This window comes from Carcharhinus amblyrhynchos, chromosome 2 (genome assembly GCF_965287045.1).
Source record: "Carcharhinus amblyrhynchos chromosome 2, sCarAmb.v2.hapA, whole genome shotgun sequence".
Classification (NCBI taxonomy): domain Eukaryota; kingdom Metazoa; phylum Chordata; class Chondrichthyes; order Carcharhiniformes; family Carcharhinidae; genus Carcharhinus; species Carcharhinus amblyrhynchos.
This window is the reverse complement of record NC_137325.1, coordinates 26,458,268-26,478,533: the sequence shown is the minus strand read 5'-3', so window position 1 is coordinate 26,478,533 and position 20,266 is coordinate 26,458,268. Positions and strand designations below refer to the sequence as shown.

The window sequence follows — 20,266 nt, the reverse complement described above, 5'->3', positions numbered from 1 at the left end:
TTCTGGTCTCATTTATATTGGTTAACATATTTTGTCAGGAAGCGGTTCATTTGCCCAAAGTACTCAGTCCAAAGAAAACTGAAGAGCCCAAGTCATCATTATCTGAAAGGACACTTGCCCAGCAAAAACTCCAGCCTAGCCCAAAGAAAACTGAAGCCAAACCATTACCAGTGAAAGGAGTAGTTGCCCAGCATCAGACCCAGTCTAGAGATCAACATACCAAAGAGACGGTACCCCAGATTCAACCTAGAGATAATCGAACTACTCCAGGTGAGCTGTTGTTGAAATAGTTTTAGGTTGCAGGAGCAAAGTTACCAAGCCTAATGCAAAGACATCCAAAATCAGAAGTCTAATATTTTGACTTTCTTGGTGTTGGGTATTTAAAATAAGTTTTCTGACATCATTGTTTGTATGTTGTACTTTACCTGGTCTTCAAACATTGTTCTCTCATTTCTCAGTTAAAATGCCCCATTCCTCACCTGGTTGAGAATTTTTCTCAGCACAACTGGAGATCGCACCTGAGATGTTCCAGTCTAAAACACAAAGTCCAACACAATCGATGCAAAACAGACCATTGAGGAATGAAAGCAACAATGCTCAATTTAAATGAAGTTCTCTTTTTATATGGTTCCGCTTAGTTCAGGATTGATTCTACAAATTGCTAAAATATAAAGAATCACTTAAGAAAATGTATGCTATTTAACCACAATTATTTTTAAAAATCATTAACTTGAATCCAGCATTTGATGTTAAATGATTCCTAGTAAAAATTGCTATTACAGTAGAAACAAAGCATGGAGACGAGCCAAATATTTGGAAAATTACACATCAGGAAATTGAATTGAATTTCTCATTTTATTTACTGTGAAATTGAAGACGTATTTAATTGTATTAATCCCAAATGTATTTATTACAGGTGGTACAGGGGTGAAGTCTTTCCTGGAACGTTTTGGTGAGCGTTGCCAACAGCACGTTGTATCAAGTCCTGCCCCATCCACTCCTGGACAGAGAGCTACCAATGTTACACCCAACACAAAAGCAATTCAGGAGCGACTTTTTAAACAGCAGGAACCTTCTGCTACAGCAAATTTAACTCAGCAACTTAAACAGGTTTGAGCTTGAGCTTTACTCCAAGACTACATCTGAGCTCCTAGATAAATGTTACGGGATTGATCTGATCAAACAATTCAAAGTGGCGAATGAGTGTGAAAAAGGGAGTTTCAGATCTGTTTTTTTTCAGCAAAGCCAAAAATGAAATCTTACACCACTTGGTGCATTCTGCACTATCTGATCCCCTGCCAGCAGGGGGAAGGGACGGGGTCAGTGGAAAGCTGGCTGCTCACAGTAGAGAACGCAATCGTGGGAAACACCCCCCCCCCCCCAATCAATGCAAAACTGATTTTTCATCTCTAGCACAATCCTACCAGCTCACCTTTCCCATCAATTGGTGGGGCAGGCCGCTAAGATCGTTGCCTACATGTCTCTGCAGCTTCTAAGGAAGAAAGGCTTGCATTCATGTATCTTTCACATTCTTGGGACATCCCAAAGTACCTTACACCCACTTAAGTACTTTTCAACTGTCGCCACTGTTATTCAGTAGGATCCCACAAACAACATCATTATTCATTATCACATAGCTAATTGAAGGATAAATATTATGTAGAACATATCAAAATGCTACCCGATTTCTTCAAAATAGTACACAGGGTCCTGTTATTTCAACCTGAGGGAGCAAATCGGGCCTTGTGTAATGTCTCACCTGAAACACAGCATCCCTGATCCTCACTGCTACACTGAAGTGTTGGCCTGGATTATGTGAACAGATCTCTGGGGTGGGACTTGAACCAACCATGTGACTTCAGAAATTTGTAACAGAATTTGAACAGAATACAACAATTAATGTAAATATTGTGATTTAACAGAATAAAACTCCATACTCTTCCCAGGAGTGTTGTAAAGAAAAAATTGACATTTGGCCACAAAAGACAATACCAGTGTAGAACCTTAGTCAAAGGGTAGGGTAAGGAGTATCTTAAAGGAAGAATGAGAGGTGGAGAGGCTTATGGCCTAGGCAATTCAACCACGACCATCAATGCTGGGGCAATTAAAATTGGGAATGCTCAAGAGGTCAGAATTAGCTGAGTACAGATGTCTCTGAGAATTGCAGCTGATGGATAGAGATGAGGAAGTGCAAGACTGGAGTGATTTGGGGGAAAAAATGGTGGGAATTTTAAATTTGAGGCATTGCTTCAGCAGAAGCCGTTGTAGTTCAGTTAACATGCGAGTGATAGTGATTGTGGCTTAATGCAGACTGTTATGTGCAGAAAAGTTTTAGATAATTTTAGGTTTGTGGTGGGTAGAATATGGGAGATCAGCTAGCAATGTGTTGCATACCGATAACAAATGCATGAAGACACGAATGGTGATTTTTAGCAACAGACAAAACTAAGTAAGGCAAGGGCAAATTTAGGAGGCGTCACATAGGTAGAAATAGGCAGTGTTGATGATGGTGCAGACAAGCTGTTGGAAGCTCATTTGGGGTGAAATATGACACCAAAGTTGCAAACTGACTGGTTTAATCCAGTTAGAGGAATGGAGTTTTCTTCTAGAGAATGAACTTTGGAATGATGACCAAAGACAGTGATTTCAACCTTCCTAATAATCTAATTGAAGGAAATTTCTGCTCATTCAGTGCTGGATGTTAGATAAGCAATCTGATAATTTAGTGACAATGGAGGAGTTAAAAGAGGTGATGGAGCTGAGTTTTCTCAGCATTCAATTTGAAAACTAAATTTGTTTTTTCGACTATGTTGCCTAGGATAAGAAACCAGAAGGGGCCAAGGAGAGCTCTTTAGGGGAAACCGGAAGCAATGGGATGGGAGCAGGAAGAAAAATCATTGCAAGTGATATTCTGGCCAAATTTGATACACGAGTGAAAACGATCAAGTGCAGTTCAACCAGTTGTGGATGCTTGTGGAAAAGTGTTGGAGGAAGATAGTGTGGTCATCTGTATCAAAGGATGCAGACAGGCTCACAAAGAGAGAACATTTACTTTTGTCTCAGTCAAATAGGATGTTATTTGTGACTTGGATAAGAACTGAATTGATGCTGTGGTGAGAACGGAAATTTAATTGGATGGATTGAAACATGGACTTCTGGAAAAGATGGGCACAGATTTGGGAAATGCCAACATATTTGAGGACTTGAGAGGAAAGGGGTGAGATAGTAGTTTGTAGGATGTTGAACCAAGGATTATTTTTAATGAGGAGAACACTAATGATGGCCAACTTTTGGAGAAAGAACCAGCACTTGAACAACAATATCAACTAACGTGGGCCAGGAAAGGGAAGTTGAGTCGTCAGCAGTTTAGCAGCACTTTGGTTGAGAGAGAGCAGGGAGTGGATCTCATGGACAAAATCAGCACAGAGAAGCTATAAAGAGAGATGGAAGTGAAAGTAGAGAAGGGTGTAAGTTCAGGCCTAGGGCATGGAGGATTTAGAGTTTGGGTCATTGGAAGGGAGAGATACACCTAGACAACCTTTCAATCTCGCAAAGAAGTCTAATCTCTGCCAGCCTTTCATTACAGATGAGGGTAGAGGAAACATGTTTAAGATAAAGGTTTGTAATTAAGAAGAATTGTATTCTTTGTATTTCAGGCTCACCTTGGAATGCCAAATGGTTTTACCAGTCAAGAACAGGACCTGTAGTACTTTATGTTGTCCATCTAAATCTGGCAGTGAATGGCTGGGCCATTTGTTTACTATATCCTTTCAACTCTTCGTTGAAATTAAAGGAGCTGAGATGAAGGCTGTACTGGGGGACAGCCTGGATGAGAGAATACAATGGTTTTATTGGGGGGATGGGCATTGGGTGAGGATGTGTTTTTGCAAATCAGTAGCTGCAGAAATATGTTGAACAGAGGACAACAGCTTGGCAGTCGGAGCTTGGAAATTGCAGTCATAGTTGTATTGGGGGGTGGGAGGAGGGGGAGTGTAGTTTTCTTTTATAGTCCAGATATGGAAGGGGGTAGATTTTGAGGTGAAAGGGAGACATAGATGGAGAGTGACACAAGGGATTCCCAAACACGTTTGATATGTTGGGCGTAGCAAGGCCATATGAAATAGGAAGGGTTGTTAATATAGGTTGGGGAGTTTACAGGGAGAAAAAGATGAAGGGAAGTTAAGAGGGCAGTGAACTCTGAAGAGAGAGCATAAGTCCTATTGGAGGTTGAAATCACCGATAATGAGAAGTTGCTTGTTATAGAGGCTGAAGGAGAAAAGCAGATATCTTGGTGAGATAATTTTATCATATTTGCTGAAAGGAAGGAGAGGCAGTGAGAACTGATCCACTGGTGAAGTTTGGAGGGTCAACAGTGAGAGGGGTGAGTTGATCTGGAAGGAGATTGCAACAGCATGCCTCCTGTTTTGCCAATGAGTAGAATGGGGCAATTTGGGTTGCTGCTCATACTGTGTGCCCTCAGGATGTCAAGAAGTGCACAGAGGGAAGCAGTGAACTATGTAAGAGAGTGAAGCTTGGGATGATGGTAATAGACCACGAAGGTCAAGGCTCACTTGAGGGCTCATATTGGGAGTTAGGAGGGCAGGATTTCTGAGAGGGGTGAGATGAACAGAGGCATGATAGAGTGGTGTCTAGGATGGGTAAAGAAAGAAGTAGCAGGCAAAACGGGCATGCAGATGAATTTTGAATATAAATAGGCTGCATTGTATAATAATCAGGATACGTAAAAATCTGATAGTAAACCGGAAATGGAAAGTAGGTAGGAGATGATAGAAAGTTGTTCAGATTTAAAACTGAAAGTGGTAGGATAACAATTACATGCATTGGTGGAGTTAATATGGAACATCGCTAAAGTGTTTCGAGTTTGATAGTGAATGAAGGCCAGAAGCTCTTTGAGGTTAGAGTATTGGGGGATGCATTTGTAGCAACTGCTCTTTTCCCAATACAGGATCATAATCATTATTATGTTAACTGCAATGGTCTCATCATCCCATTTCCTGTGACTCACACTTTTTCATCCCAGCCTCATTCCGTCCCGTAGCAATTTGTCGTCAGGCAAACACAGAAAAACTATTTAAGTAATTTTGCCCTATGCTTCCCTTCCTGTAGGGAATATCTCCTTGTTGCATAAGATGCCAACTGAGTAATTGCATGCTTGTTCCATTAATCTAGAATGTCCCTCTGCATGTAAATTGCATTAAGTATGTAAAGAGTAGTTCACTTTATTTGCACAACTACATTTTGATTTATTTTGAAACAAAATCATGATTATGAATGGCATCATTATTGTGTATTGTTTTGAACTTAATGAAACGTGTTTAACAAAAAAATTGCAATAAGTTTTATGTATTGTCAGCATCGTCACATCTTATCCAAACCAGTATTTAAAACCAAAAATTTAAATTACTTAGATCTCATTTTTCCCCTTTTCCCTTGCTTCTAATTGTGTGCTATTTTCCTTGTATGTGTGATTTGAATACTGACTTACTTTAGAAATTCAATTTCAATGTTTACAAGTTTAATAGTGCTGTACCAGGTGGATGATAAAAGAGAAATAATGAAATTGGCATGTGTGATTGGTGTATCTTTTTATTCCCATTTCCAATGCAAGATGAATGCATGCAGTGCAAGTTGTGATTAAAGACAATAAGTTAGACTGTTTGCCTATTCCATTTTTGTTTATTACTTTAAAACATCAGTTGTAACAACCACAGAATCCAAACTTTATCTTTAACAAGTTCATGTCATTCAGTCCAACATGAGTAGTCAGTTAAATCTTTATTATTGTGTTTGCAGTTTATTCAGAGGTTAGGTACCACATGCTTTTTAACTCCAGTTTGACTATAGCAACAAGAGGGTTGCTTGCCACCTCCTGATTGCTGGCCAGCCTGATTTACTAGCCTCCCAGGCCACCAGCTGCTATGCATTGTGTCTCCCACCCACCACCCAATCCCACTGGCCAGTTCTGATTGTGCTCTTCCCTCCCTCCTCCAAAGCTACAGTTGCAGAGTGGCAGCAGTGTTGCCCTCTTCCCCCATTGCCCCACCTGGTGGGCAGTGCCAGGGTACCAAGCTGGCACTGCCTAAGGGGCACACCCCCTTACCCCCAACTTCCCAGGGGGGCCTGGGTTGTACTTTGAATTCTGACAACATAATTGGTGTTTCAATTTTCGTAACTTGGAATATTTTTCAGTCACTTTCGTTAACAGCATTTTAAACATGTCTCTTGTCAAACCAGAATGACCCCTTTTTCAAAGTTTTGATGTTGTAATTGTGTTTCAGGAGCGTGAAAAAGAATTGGCTAATATTCGTAATCATTTACAGAAGGGCAACTTGTGGAGTGCTGAGAAAAATAGGGAAAACCATTTCTCCAAGCTGTCAGAGGTATGTTTTTTTTTTATTAAACTGAACTTTCATGTAAACCAGTGACTAGGAACTTGTACATTGATGAGAAATGCTCTGAATCTTGTTCTTTTTGCTTTTCCTAGAAAAGGAAAACTACACCTCCATAACCTCCAAATTGCTTGAAGTTAGTAGGAAAAGTTTGTAAGATATCAAGAGAAGCTCATTTTTAAATAATCCAGTATAAGTTTAACTGAGGCACTTTACATAAAGTACTTAGTTGTTTATCACATCCAAGAATTTGAAACCAAGCTCTTGTTGGGCTACTGGATGCTTTCTTTTAATGTGGTGAATAGTTGAAGGGATTCTCAAGAATTTCTTGTGTATGCATAAAATGTTCAAATCCAAAATCAGGCCTCTATTTAGATTTATGGTTCCAAAAAAGTCTACATCATCAGTACTGAAGACTTTTTAAAACTGTGTTTTAACAAGAACAATTATAACTTGCATTTTTACAATAGCTTTAGTATAGTACAATTAAATCTTCCAGACACACAAACTTGACTGATGATGAAAATGTGATTAAAAAATAGTAGGTTTTAAGAAGTGACTTGAAGGGGAAGGTAGTGAGGTTTAGGGAGGTAATTTCAGAACCCAGCAGCCAGCAATGGTGGAGCAATTAACGTCAGGGTTATGCAAGGAGTCAGATTTGGTGTAGCCGAGACATTTCAGGATTGTACAACATGTGAAGGTTAGAGAGGGCAGAAGCCATGTGGTGATTTGAAACGAGGATGAGAATTTTAAGCCAACAGCAGAATTGTCGTATGAGGATAGGGTGTGTTGACTGTGGCTGTATTCACAGGAATTTAGAAGAATGAGAGGGGGCCTAATTGTAAGTTATAAAATTCTGACAGTGTCAGGCAGGCTGGATGTATGAATGTTGTTCCCTCTGGGTTGGAGGACTGATTTAGAACAAGGGGTTACAGTTTCAGATATGGGGTAGGCCATTTAGGACCAAGATGAGGAAAAATATCTTCATTCAGACGTTACTGAACCTGTGGAATTCTCTACAACAGAAGGCTATGGATGCCAAGTCATTGAATATATTTAAGGAAATAAATTGATTTCCAGACTCTAAAGGCGTCAAAGATTTTGGGAACATGGGAATATGGTGTTGAGATGGAGGATTATCTATGATCATGTTGAATGGTGGAGTAGGTTTGAAGGGCTGAATGACATACTCCTATTTTCTATGATGCTGGATTGGGCTAATGTATTTAATGAACACATGGTAGTGGTGAAAAGAAATTGTTGAGAGTTAGGGTAGGCAGGAGGGATTTGGTTGACTTTGAATTGATGTGTAAAAATTTTGTCTCAAATTAGATTGTTCACTTTGCCAGCTGAAGATAATGTCCAAATGAGTTTTGATTATTACTAGTGTCTCATATATATATTTTTGATAACTTACATTTCAAAAAAAAACACCAACAATGGATTTAATGGTAATTCTCAAACCAGTTGTCTGCTTGATCACATCTGACTTTTACTTGTAACTTTTTAACGCAGATATGTATGACAAATATATGTGTGTGTGTGTATATGTTGTGTAATATATTAATATATCTTTCATGAGATCTGGGCATCACTGGCAAGGCCATCATTTGTTGCCCATCCTTAATTGCCCATAAACTGAGTGACCATTTCAGAGGGCAGTTAAGAGTCAACCACATTGCTGTTAAGTCACATGTTGGCCAGGTAAAGACAATATATTTCCTTCCCTAAAGTACATTTACGAACCAGTCTGTTTGAAACAACCCACCATGTTTTGTGTACCATTACTGCAACTGGCTTTCAATCAATTCCTATTAATCAATTGAATTTATTAATATTGTATTCAAATTTCATTAGCTGCTGTGGTAGGATTCTAATCCATAGGGTATTAGGCCTTGATTTGCTGATCCAGTGTCATTAGCACAACACCACCGCCCTTCTGTTGTAGCCAGAACTTTGTAATGTAGTAGTAAAACAGTCACTATGAATATTGTGATTCAAATTTTTTTTTCCCAGCATAACAATTCACCATATTTAATGGTTTTGGGTTGATTGGGGATGTAATATATTGTGATGCATAAGGCATCATCATTATGCAGGACAGACCAAATGGACCAGAAGGTCATTTCATATCTGACTGTTTGTTTGCTCACCATATCGAAAGTTTTGAAAAGCTGTCATGTACTTCAAAGAATTGAAATAATTTTGTATTCCATTATTTCTCATATTTATCTTCCAAATCTTTATTGTACAGAGAATGGACAAAGAAGCTAACTAATCACCTCTTTTTTTTCAACTTCAAAATAGGATTCTAGTGATCCTGACCATAGGATCTCTGAACAGAGGAGTCCCAAAGTTCAAAGATACCAGATGAATGCTCCCAAGTGCCCAGCTCCAGCAACATTGCAATCAAATACAAAATTGCCACTGAAATCTGCACTAACAGAGGCACTTGAACCTTCATCTAGCTCAAGGAATGCAGGTACAATGACCTTATTCAAAAAATAAGTTTATTTATGATGTTTTTAATTCGTTCTAGAAACTTTTTGTGAAACTAATAGTCATGAGAAACTAAAGCTCCGCCATGGCCTCTTACCCCAGGATTTATAGTAAAACACAAGGCTACAAAATCTATGGAAAAATAAAACACAACTTAATGATTGTGGCAGCTTTAAGATGGGGGGAGGAAAAGAGACCATTGCGACCCATCTGGCCACTACATTGCGAGCATCAAATCCCTCAATGACTTCCATTCCCTTCAAAAGAATGTCTTGTTATCCTTCTAAGTTTGAGGAAATCTACCCCTGTAGAACCTACTCCTGCAGCATCTATGATTGTGTTAAACTTAATGTCATTTATCTTGCCTATACTGTGTAGGATCTTGAAAATTTTCAGTTATTTCATGAATGAACTTCTCTTTTTTGGTTTTCCCAGCACCTTTTGTAACTGGCATGCCTGACACTTCTTATCTTAGAATCCCTACAGTGCAGAAAAGGCCATTCGGCTCATCAAATCTGTACTGACACTCTGACAGAGTACCTTTCCTGGTCCTCTCCCCACCTACTATTTTGTATGGAATTGTATAAATTTACTGCACAGGGGGAGGTCTACTGTGTTTGTGTCAGTTATTCTAATTTCCTAGCTTTTAGACTATGGCCTTGCAGCACTTCCTAGTGCATATAAAGAAGGAAGAGAGTTTATTAGTCACCAAGTAAGGCTTACATTAACACTGCAATGAAGTTACTGTGAAATTCCCCTAGTCGCCGCACTCTGGCACGTCTTCGGGTCAATGCATCTAACCAAATCGTCTTTCAGACTGGGAGGAAACCAGAGCACCCGGAGGAAACATGCAGACACGGAGCACATGCTGACTCCGCATAGACAGGAACCCGAGCTGGGAATCGAACCCGAATCCCTGGAACTGTAAGGCAGCAGTGCTAATCACTCTGCCATCCACCTAAATACTTTAATGGGATGGAAAATCTCAGCAGGTTTGTTGTCAGTATCTGTAAGAAGAGAAAAGAGCTGATGTTTCAAAGCACAAAGAAAATTACAGCACAGGAACAGGTCCTTCGGCCCTCCAAGCCTGCACCGACCATGCTGCCTGACATAACTAAAACCCCCTACACTTCCGGGGACTGTATCTCTCTATTCCCATCTCATTCACATACTTGTCAAGATGCCCCTTAAACGTCACTACTGTATCTGCTTCCACTACCTCCTCTGGCACTGAGTTCCAGGCACCCATCCCCGTTCTCTGTATAAAAAATCTGCCTTGTACATCTCTTTTAAAACTTGCCCCTTGCACCTTAAACCTATACCCCCTAGCAATTGACGCTTCCACCCTGGGAAAAAACTTCTGACTATCCACTCTGTCCATGCCCCATATAATCTTGTAGACTTCTATCAGGTCTAAGCTTTGACAGAGGCTCATCTGAACTCAAAGTCAGCTCTTTTCTCTCGTTGCAGATGCTGCCGGACCTGCTGAAATTTTCCAGCATTTTCTCTTTTGGTTTCAGATTCCATCTGCCGTGATTTGCTTTTATACTTTAAGACATTTCTGCCTCCAGCACACTTTCAGGTAGCAGGACTGAAATAATTCTCAACTATCCTCTAATCCTTCTACCAATTATTTTAAATCCATACCTCTGATTATTGACATTTCTGCTAAGGTTTAAAGTTTATTTATTAGTGTCATAAATAGACTTACATTAGCGCTGCAATGAAATTACTGTGAAAATCCCCTAGCCACCACACTCTGGTGACTGTTCAGGAACACCGAGGGAGAATTTAGCATAGCCAGTGCACTTAACCAACACATCTTTCGGACTGTGGGAAGAAATTGGAGCACCTGGAGGAAACTGATGCAAACATGGGGAGAATGTGCAGACCCCACACAGACAGTGACCCAAGCCAGGAATTGAACCTAGGTCCAGGGAAGTAAATCCTTCCATTCCACTAAGTCCAGACCCTCACGATCTATGTGACTACAAACAGACATGCTACCCTCATTGGCCTTGCTTGTTACGTACTAAAAAAATGATTCAATGTCATCTTTTCTTAAATCCATGCTGACTGGCCTTGATTAATCCATGCCATTCCAAATGGTGATTAATACTGTTCATCAGAATTTTACTTATTCTTGTTACACCTTCTCGATGTCTGGATGCTTTTTTCTCAAGATACTGTCCAGAATTGTACTCATTTCTCATGATGCGTCCTGTGCAACCTCATTCTTTTCTTGCAGTTCGTATTCTATTCTTTTCAGAATGCAGCAAAGGTTCCTATTTGTTTTCTTTAAAACTGCCTAACAGCATGTTAATGTCTTCAAAGGTCTGTTCATCAGGATCTTGAAATCTGTTTTTGGCCATGTCCTGTAGGAGCATACCATTTAGTTTATACTGCCCCTATATTGTTGCCTTTTCCATCTTATTGATTGTATTTTGCTGCACTGAAATAATTTGCTTGTCAGCACAGATGTCTAAGTTACCCAGATTTCTGTATTTGCCCAACCTGCTCCTTGTTGTTAGAGGTTCATCCTGGTTTGGTCCTATATGCAAACATATAGGATTTTGCATTTGCTTCCAAATCACCTGTATATTTTAATAGCAAGGGCTCCAATAGTGATCACTGAGGGAGCCCACTGTTTAATCGCTTTCATGTGATGGATGTTTAATCACCTTTTACTTCTTCGGCTTCAATCAATTATCAACGCATTTCAGATACATTCCTTTGCATTCCAACCTTTGTTCCAAGGGTTATTGCAACATGTCCATTCTTGATTCATTTTTCAGTTGGACATTTGGAAACTTTAATTAGTTAGTTTTAGACTTGCATAAAATATTAACAGAAAATGGCATCTTGTTGCAGCTACCACTTTTTTACTTTATATTTGAATATTGAGTTGCTGAAGTATGACATCTTTGTATTTCTTTCTACTTATTGAGATGAAAAATGTTTATTCACTGTTCAAGATAAAACTATATGGACTGGAAGGTCCTGATTAAGTATGCTTTTTGAGAAATTTCTCAAGTTCCAAATCACTAGTTGTAGTCTATATATTCAAAAAATAAATACAAAGTCGATGCACTTGTACCTAGGTACCTGTCAGTTATGGGAAAACAGAATTGATCTTGTTTTTTTCAAAGCAAGATGAAATATGGATATGTGCCCACATTGCTACAGACACATTTGATCACATGCATAGATCCACTTCCAAGTCTTTGGGAGAGTTGATGCTTCTTTGTATGGATATGAATTAAGGCTTTATACTTGCCAAAGCATCACTGGCAAAGAAGGAGGCTGGGATTCTCCCAAAAAACAGTGCCCAACAGATGGGAAAATGGGAGAACTTCCTGCTTGTTTTTTCGGTGTACTTACCTGAACAAATCTCTGACGCTCTGAGCAATACAGACTGCCTTGGAATGATTGATGCTGGAAGGTTGGGGGTGGGGGGGGGGGCGGTGGTGGCGAGTCAGGGCCTCACCCTACGGCGATTGGCACATGTGCATTGACTCCCTGATTAGTGGCCTCCTACCTTCTGTGGTGGGGAGCAGTTCTGTTGGGGGAATCCTTTCCTGGCGGGGGGTGATTGGGAGACTCATGATCAGCCAGATGCCAGCCCAAATTCCCGTCACCCCACTGATGTCTCCTGGCCCACTGTGCCACTCGAGCTGTGCAGCGGGCTGGGAAAATCCCAGCCACTGAATCAAACAGCACAGAAGAAGACTATTTGCTCTGTCATTCCTATGCCACTCTTTGAGGGAACTATCCAATTAGTTCCATTTTCCTCCTTTTTCCCATAACCTGTCACATTTATTTTTCTCCAGGTATTTATTTAAATCCCATTTGAAAGTTACTATAGAATCTGCTTCCATTACCTTTTCAGGCAGTGCATTCCAGGTTTAACAACTTATTAATTTCTTTCACCCGTTATCTTCAATCTGCAATGATGTCAGATACCAAGGGAAGGGGATAGAGTAGAAAAATCAGTAGAGCTTGTTAACTTAAATAGTTGAATCTTTGTAGAGTGTTACCAATTGATACTCAAACAAGCTTCTGATCTTTCATTTTTGTTAGGATTTCAACATATATTTATTTAATTTTAATAGTTGCTTCTGTTGAACAAAACATGAAGGAAGTTCCAAGTTGTCCTGCCCAATTAAGTCCTTTCAAAAAAGTTACCTTTGTCTCCGAAAGACTGAATGTCACTGAGGATGTCGCAAACGAAGAAAAGGGGGGTGATGATGAAAGAAGTACTGGTGAGAAGCTATAATTTTTGTCTGTGGCGGTAGTATTTTTGCATGTTGAATACTAAAAATGCCTTCAGGAATTTTGTGACAACAGTTCCTAGAAGCCTCAGTTGTACTAAACTAAATTTGATGGTACATTATCAATAAACAACTTGGATTGTCTGAAAATTATAAAAATATTGCCAGAATAAGTCCTTTAACAGTGGAATGATCAGGAAAGAAAATTATTTATATATAGTGCCTTTCAAAACTTCAATGTCTCAATGCTCTGCGGACTGAAATACTTTAGAAATGTCATTACTGTGATATCAGAAATGTAGTAGCTGACTTTTGCATTAAAAGTCCCACAAATGGCAATGAGATAATGATCAGTTTAGTTGTTTTAGATTGGTTGAAGGATAACCGTTGACTCGGACACCAGAACTCCCCTGCTGCTCTTCAAAATAGTTCCATGGATCTTACATGTCCACCTGAGAGGCTATCCACTTCACTCCTATCCCAGCTGAGAAGTTAAACAGAGACCACAAAATGTCAACAGCATATCTTTCTTTGCATTGCTGCATAAGACTGTCGGCCTGAATTTTGTGCTCAAACCCCTGATTCGGAATTGAACAAATCATTTCTGTTTTGGGCAAGAGTGTTACTCCTGAGCCACAGCTGACACACTTGAGTAGAAACGAATCTTAATCACTCAATTTGTTTCTGACCAAAAAACACCGCAGTAGTCTTGAGTTAGGAAGAAATTTAGATATGCTGGAGTGCTATTGCCTAAAAGGAAATCCTAATCAATACTTTAAATTTTATGCTTAAGATCGATCCAGAGTTTTAAGCTAGGTAAACAGATGACTGATGTTTCTTCATTCAGACTTGAATATTCAAAATAATTTGGGAGTTGTGACTGTAGCGGTAAAACCAGATGTAATCAAACTAGTGAATGATGCTGTGATGTGAGAGAGAACCAGGATGTGTTTTAATGGACCTTGAGTTTTTTTGCTTGTGTTCTCGACTGACTAATATCAGAACATGGGCTGGTTGTTGGCGTAGTTCTTTTTGCTAAGTCTGCACAATGATGTGGGAGGTTTACCAATATAACAATTCAGCTGATTAATTGAATTAGGATTATGTCTTTACCTATCCACAACCTCTAATTTTCCAGAAATATTGGGTGGAATTTTGACCTCATCACACCTGGTTTGTGGTGGCAAAATGTCGTAAAACCAGTCACGATGCGACTAGTGGAAATAGTGCTGATTTTTGTGCCCATTCCCATTTTACAAAAGAAAATTTGGCATGATTGGGAGCCTGCCCAAAATGGGTGAAACGTCAAGTTGCATTTTTTTTTTTGCTTTCATCACAGTGTCATTAGTGAGTTTCACTCCCAATTGTCCAGCTCACCTGAATTAATGCCCTCGTTTGCTGCCAGCCAAATTGGTCAGGAAAACATCTCCTCTATAAAAGGCAGATTCAGATGCTTCAGCAGTGAGGGTGAGCGAAGAGGTAAGACTTTGCTTTCAAACTGCTCTGTGCTGCTCAAAGAGAGTTGTTTTGTGGCGGCCATGTTGTGTTTCAGGTCAGAGTGCTGCAAGTGTGTGGGTTGGGGGGTTGTTGCTCACAAGTCCAACCCTTGGACGCTCAGCATGGACTCAGGTCAGAGCGCTGACCTTGGGTCTTAGTGATGACAGGGTCCTAGTGCAGGCAGCAGCAAGCATTGTTGCAGGTTGGGATGGGCTGGAAACTCTCAAGTGGCAGTGCTGCAGCCTCAGGACTCATCAGCCAGCACTGTCTGTGGTCACTAGTGCATGGGTCCTGGGTGTGTGTTTGTGAGTAGGGGGATTTCTTCAACACAGGAGGATTGGCAGGTGCTCACTTCTATGCTCCAGCCCAACCATGCTATTCCTAATGGTCCGCATGCCTTCCTCTCCCGCAAGCTCCAGTGCCTGCTCCTCAAAGGTGGTGAGGACCTGGATCTCAGGCACACCAAAGAACAAAGAACAACACAGCACGGGAAACAGGCCCTTCGGCCCAACGAGCCCGCACCGCCGTCTTAACAATATGTTTTTCCTACACCACCCTTGACCCACGTCTATGCTTATGGTACCCCCATTGGAAACCAGATTAAGGGGAGAATAATTTAGGGACAATTTGTTACACCAATCAGCCTAATCCCACACCCCAAAGATGTGCTAGGAAACCGGAGCACCCGGAGGAAACCCACACAACCACAGGGAGAACGCGCAAACTCCCACAGACACTGGCCCAAATCCATGTATCTGCACAGCTAGCAGTGATAGTCACTGAGCTGTCGTGGTGCCCATCTGCTGGTCCAGTTTTAAGCATACACAAACAACGCGAAGTACTAGGCCACCCTCAACATCCAAGAGCAGCCCACGCACGACCCACTGTGTGCTTGCCCCTCATTAGACAACAAGGTGGACTGACGCACCTGCAGAGTTAGAGACAAAACATCAACACACGTAGCATTAAATTTCCAGGAACGTCCCGAGGCTCTGATCCTTATTTAAAACCGTCTCACATAACCCTCCATCCCTGTTCCACTCATGTGCCTATCTAAGTAAACCTTAAACAAGTCCAGCGTGCCTGCCTCCACCACCTTACTTGGTAGTGCATTCCATAACCCCACGACCCTCTGTGTGAAAAACCTCTCTCTAGCATCCAAATAATACCTCTTTCCCCCCTCACCCTAAGCTCATGGCCCCTCGTGATATTTGTCTCTAATCTAGGAAAAAGCCTGCCACTGTTTACTCTATCTATACCCTTCATTATTTTATACACCTCTATCAGATCCCCCCCCCCTTAATCTCCGTCTTTCTAAGGAAAAGTGCCCCAGTTTACCCAATCTTTCCTCATAAGTCAGTCCCTCCATACCAGGCAGCATCCTGGTAAACCTCCTCTGTGCTCGTTCGCTCCACGGTCTCCACGTCCTTCCAGTAGTAAGGTGACCAGAACTGGACGCAGTACTCCAAATGCGGTTTAATCAACATTCTGTACAACTGTAGCATTAGACGTCTGCTCTTGTACGCTATACCCCTTCCTATAAAGGCTAGCATACCATAAGCTTTCTTCGCAACCTTCTCCACTTGTGTTGCCACCTTCAGAGACTTGTGCACTTGCACTCCCAGGTCCCTCTGCATTTCTATACTCTTAATAGGTCTACCCTTTATCATGTAACTCCTCCCTACATTATTCCTTCCAAAATGCATCACCTCGCATTTATCAGGATTAAATTCCATCTGCCATTTATCTGCCCAATATACCAGCCTATCTATATCCTGCTGTGTCACCTGACTCCTCCTCACTATCAGCCAATCCTGACATCTTTGTGTCATCTGCAAATTTGCTGATCACACCACGTACACCCTCTTCCATGTCATTTATATATATTAAGAATAGAAGAGGTCCCAGTAATGAGCCCTGCAGCACACCACTGGTGACAGACCTCCAGCTAGAAAAGGACCCTTCCACTACTGCTCTCTGTCTCCTGTTGCCTAGCCAGTTTTCAATCCATCTAGATACCTGTCCCTGTATCTCATGAGCCTTAACCTTTTCTACCAACCTACTGTGAGGGACTTTGTCAAACGCCTTACTGAAATCCATATAGACGACATCAATGGCTCGTCCTTCATCAACCGTTTTTGTCACCTCCTCAAAAAATTCTACCAGATTCGTAAGGCAAGACCTCCCCTTAACAAAGCCATGCTGCGTATCCCTAATCAGATCGCAACACTCCAAATGCTTATACATCCTATCCCTAAGAACTTTTTCCAACAACTTTCCTACCACTGATGTCAAACTCACCGGCCTATAATTACCAGGGTTATCCCTACTGCCCTTTTTAAACAGTGGTACCACATTAGCTGTCCTCCAGTCCTCTGGGACCTCACTTGTGTCCAAAGAAGAGACAAAGATTTGCGTCAGAGGCCCAGCAATTTCATCTGTCACCTCTCTAAGCAGCCTGGGATAAATGCCATCAAGGCCCCGGAGCTTTATCAGTTTTTATGCTGCCTAAAAACTCTAACGCTTCCTCCCTTGTAATGGATATTTCCTTCAACTGGTCTACAGCTCCCTCCAAGACATTACAAGACACCACGCCCCTCTCCTTCGTGAATACCGACGCAAAGTATTCATTCAGGATCTCTCCCATTCCCTCAGATTCTATGCACAGTTCCCCTCCTTCGTCCCTAAGAGGACCGATTTTCCCTCTAACCACCCTTTTGTTCCTAATATAAGAGTAAAATGCCTTTGGATTTTCCTCAATCCTATCCGCCAAAGCCATTTCATGCCCCCTTTTCGCCCTTCTAACCCCCCTTTTGAGCTCCCTCCTGCTCTCTATATTCCTCCAGTGCTCTTTCCATTCCCAGTTGTTTAGACCTAACATATGCCTCTCTTCTTCCTGACCAAGTCCTCAATATCCCCTGTAATCCACAGCTCTCTAATCCTGCCTTTCCCATCCTTCCTCTTTACTGGCACGTGTCTTTCCTGCAACCATCCTCTGTATTCGCCCTCTCCTGACAATTATGGGTATTCTTCTCCTGTGGGGACAGAAGGAGCCATGCCAAATCTGATGCCCAAGTCCTGCAGGGTTTCAGGTGGTTGCCCTCAGAGGGCTAGGATTGTGATACTGTTGGGGGGGGGAGAAGGGAGCTGCTTGGGGGATCAGGGGCTGAAAGCATGCAGAGTGCTGGGGGTGGGGGGGTATCTGGGGGTCATTTAGAGGGAAGATGCTAGATGAGGTTAAACAGTCACCGTCGCTGCCTGGATTAGATCATTCAGTTTTTTTTTGCAGCACTGCTTCCTGGTTCTCCTGGCCTAGCACTAATGCATGTTGCCACTGCTTCCCAGCAACCTTCCTCTGGGATGGCATCCTGCTGGGGTGAAGAGGCCATGCTTCTACTGCCTCCAGCAACCTGGTTAGGTCAGCATCTGAAAAACGAGGAGTTGTTTTCCTGGAGGCCTTTTCTTGTACACTGAGGTTTTTATGGAGCCGTCCCCTGTTAGAGCAGATCAGCTACAGGCAGTTTGGGCAAGTCACGCACCCATTAAAGCATTCTAGTGAGTTTAGCGCGGTTTGCCTTGTTACCATGAAGGGTAAGCCAAGTCAGCACTTGCAAGTGTGCTGATGAAGGAGATGGGGGATGTGTGCATGCCTGTGTGGTGCTCAGAGTCAGGAATATGAGAGGAGGTCATGTCAGTCAGCCATTAGGGCTGGGCGGGCGATGTGACAGCCATCTACTGAGGGTCTGGGGCAGAGGTAAGAGGGTTGATACTGTTGTCGGGGCAGGGAGGATGCTCTGATCTCTCTGGGGAGAGGGGGCTATATCTGGCTTGTGGGGGCTCTGTCAGCAGAGTTTTTTTTTCCGGTTTTCCTGCACATGGCTCCAATTTTGAGCTGCTGGCTGTCTGGTGAATTAGGCCCTGTCCACTGCCTGTAGCAGCTAGAAATGGTCTAGCCCATATTTTCAAAGACTAAGTGCATAAAATTAAGGTGATCAGCAACTCTGCCATTGTCACGCTGGCTGGACGCTTTGAAAAAAATCTTGTAAAATTCCACTCGGACTTCTTTGCCCTAAGTAGCTATTCTTTTACATTAATCTAATGTTCTTTCACATGAATGTGGAAAAGCTGTTACAACCATATCTTTTCCAGTTTGGTTAATGTCCTTAAATGCATGCTATAGTCACAGAGTAGAAATTAGAGTTGGAAATATTGAATTCCCCATCCTCTCCTAAATCCATGCCCATCCTTCCCAGAACAGTAGCATAGTGGCCCCCTCTCCCCAGAGAGATCAGAGTATCCTCCCTCCCCCCCACAACGGTATCAACCCCCTTACCTCTGCCCCAGACCCTCCGTAGATGGTTGTCGCGTCACCTGCCCAGCCCCGATGGCTGGCTGACATGACCTCCTCTCTCATTCAAAAACAAAATGTTGGAAATGCTCAGCAATTCTGACAGTGCGGAGAGAAAATATTGCCAGTGCTTTGAGTCAGGATGACTGTTTGTCAGAGCTTCAGTCTATCACCAAAAATGAAAGCAGAGAGGTCAAGGAAGGGAAGAGAAATGTCAGAAATGGACCATGTGAAGGTGGTGGAGAGATGGAAATTGGAACCAAAGGGTCATCCTGACTCAGTGTTGGCTCTATTCTTTCTCTACAGATGCTGTCAGACCTGCTAAAATTTTCTAGCATTTTCTGTGTTTGTTTCAGATTCCAGCATCCACAATATTTTGTTTGTAGCATAGTGGTATTGTTACTGGACTAGTAATTCAGTAATGCTCCGGAGAAATGAGTTTGGATCCCACCACATGAGCTTTAAATTCAACTAATTAATAAATCCGAATAAAAATACTAGTCTCATTAATAATTATGAAATTATTGGATTACTGTGAACACCAATCTGGTTCATTACTGGGAGGAAATCATTCAATCTTGCTTGACCTGGCCCACATGTGATTCCTCCCACAAATGTAGCTGACTCTAATCTGCCCTATGAAGTAGCTTATAAGCCACTTGGTTGTATCAAACTGCAATTGAAAAGTTAAAAATTAAAACTGAATGGACCACTTAATCTTGGCACCAAGAGTCCCTTTGACTCAAAGTCCTTGTACCAATATTGGGAGAACTGTCCCACGGACTAATCGGACAACAGCCTGACATACTTACTGAACCAACGTCATAGGCTCTTTCATCACCGAACCCCATTTTAACCAGCCCAATAGACCCACCAAAGGTGGCAGCATGCTGGAGTCAGTAGCTCGCAACGTTGATTCTGGCTGCCATGAAGTCTCGTGATATCAGGTCAGACACGGGCAAGGAGACCTACTGATAACCACTTACTGCTCTCCCTCAGCGACTGAATCTCTGCTCCTTCATGTGGAACATCACTTACAAAAAGCATCAAGAGTGGTGATGGCACAGAATGTACTTAAAGTAAGACACTTCAATGTCCATCATCAAGAGTGATGGAGTCATCAGTGACACCATGACTCACCAAGCTGACTGAGTCCTCAAGGACATATCTTGCAGAAAGCGGTGAGAGAAGCAAGAAGAGGGAAAAATCTACTTGATCTTGATCTATATCTTGTCCTCACC

At 41.8% G+C, this 20,266-nt stretch overlaps 1 protein-coding gene across 2 annotated transcripts in view; it reads left to right on the top strand.

The window, feature by feature from the left end:
* anln (anillin, actin binding protein) overlaps positions 1–20,266 on the top strand; it is a 93,741-nt gene that overhangs the window by 29,196 nt on the left and 44,279 nt on the right. For both annotated transcript variants that reach the window (XM_080203725.1, XM_080203716.1), the window contains exons 5-9: positions 39–270; positions 917–1,110; positions 6,300–6,401; positions 8,718–8,892; positions 13,022–13,171. In XM_080203725.1, the coding sequence (XP_080059851.1) occupies positions 39–270; positions 917–1,110; positions 6,300–6,401; positions 8,718–8,892; positions 13,022–13,171 (853 nt within the window). The remainder of the gene's footprint in view (positions 1–38; positions 271–916; positions 1,111–6,299; positions 6,402–8,717; positions 8,893–13,021; positions 13,172–20,266) is intronic.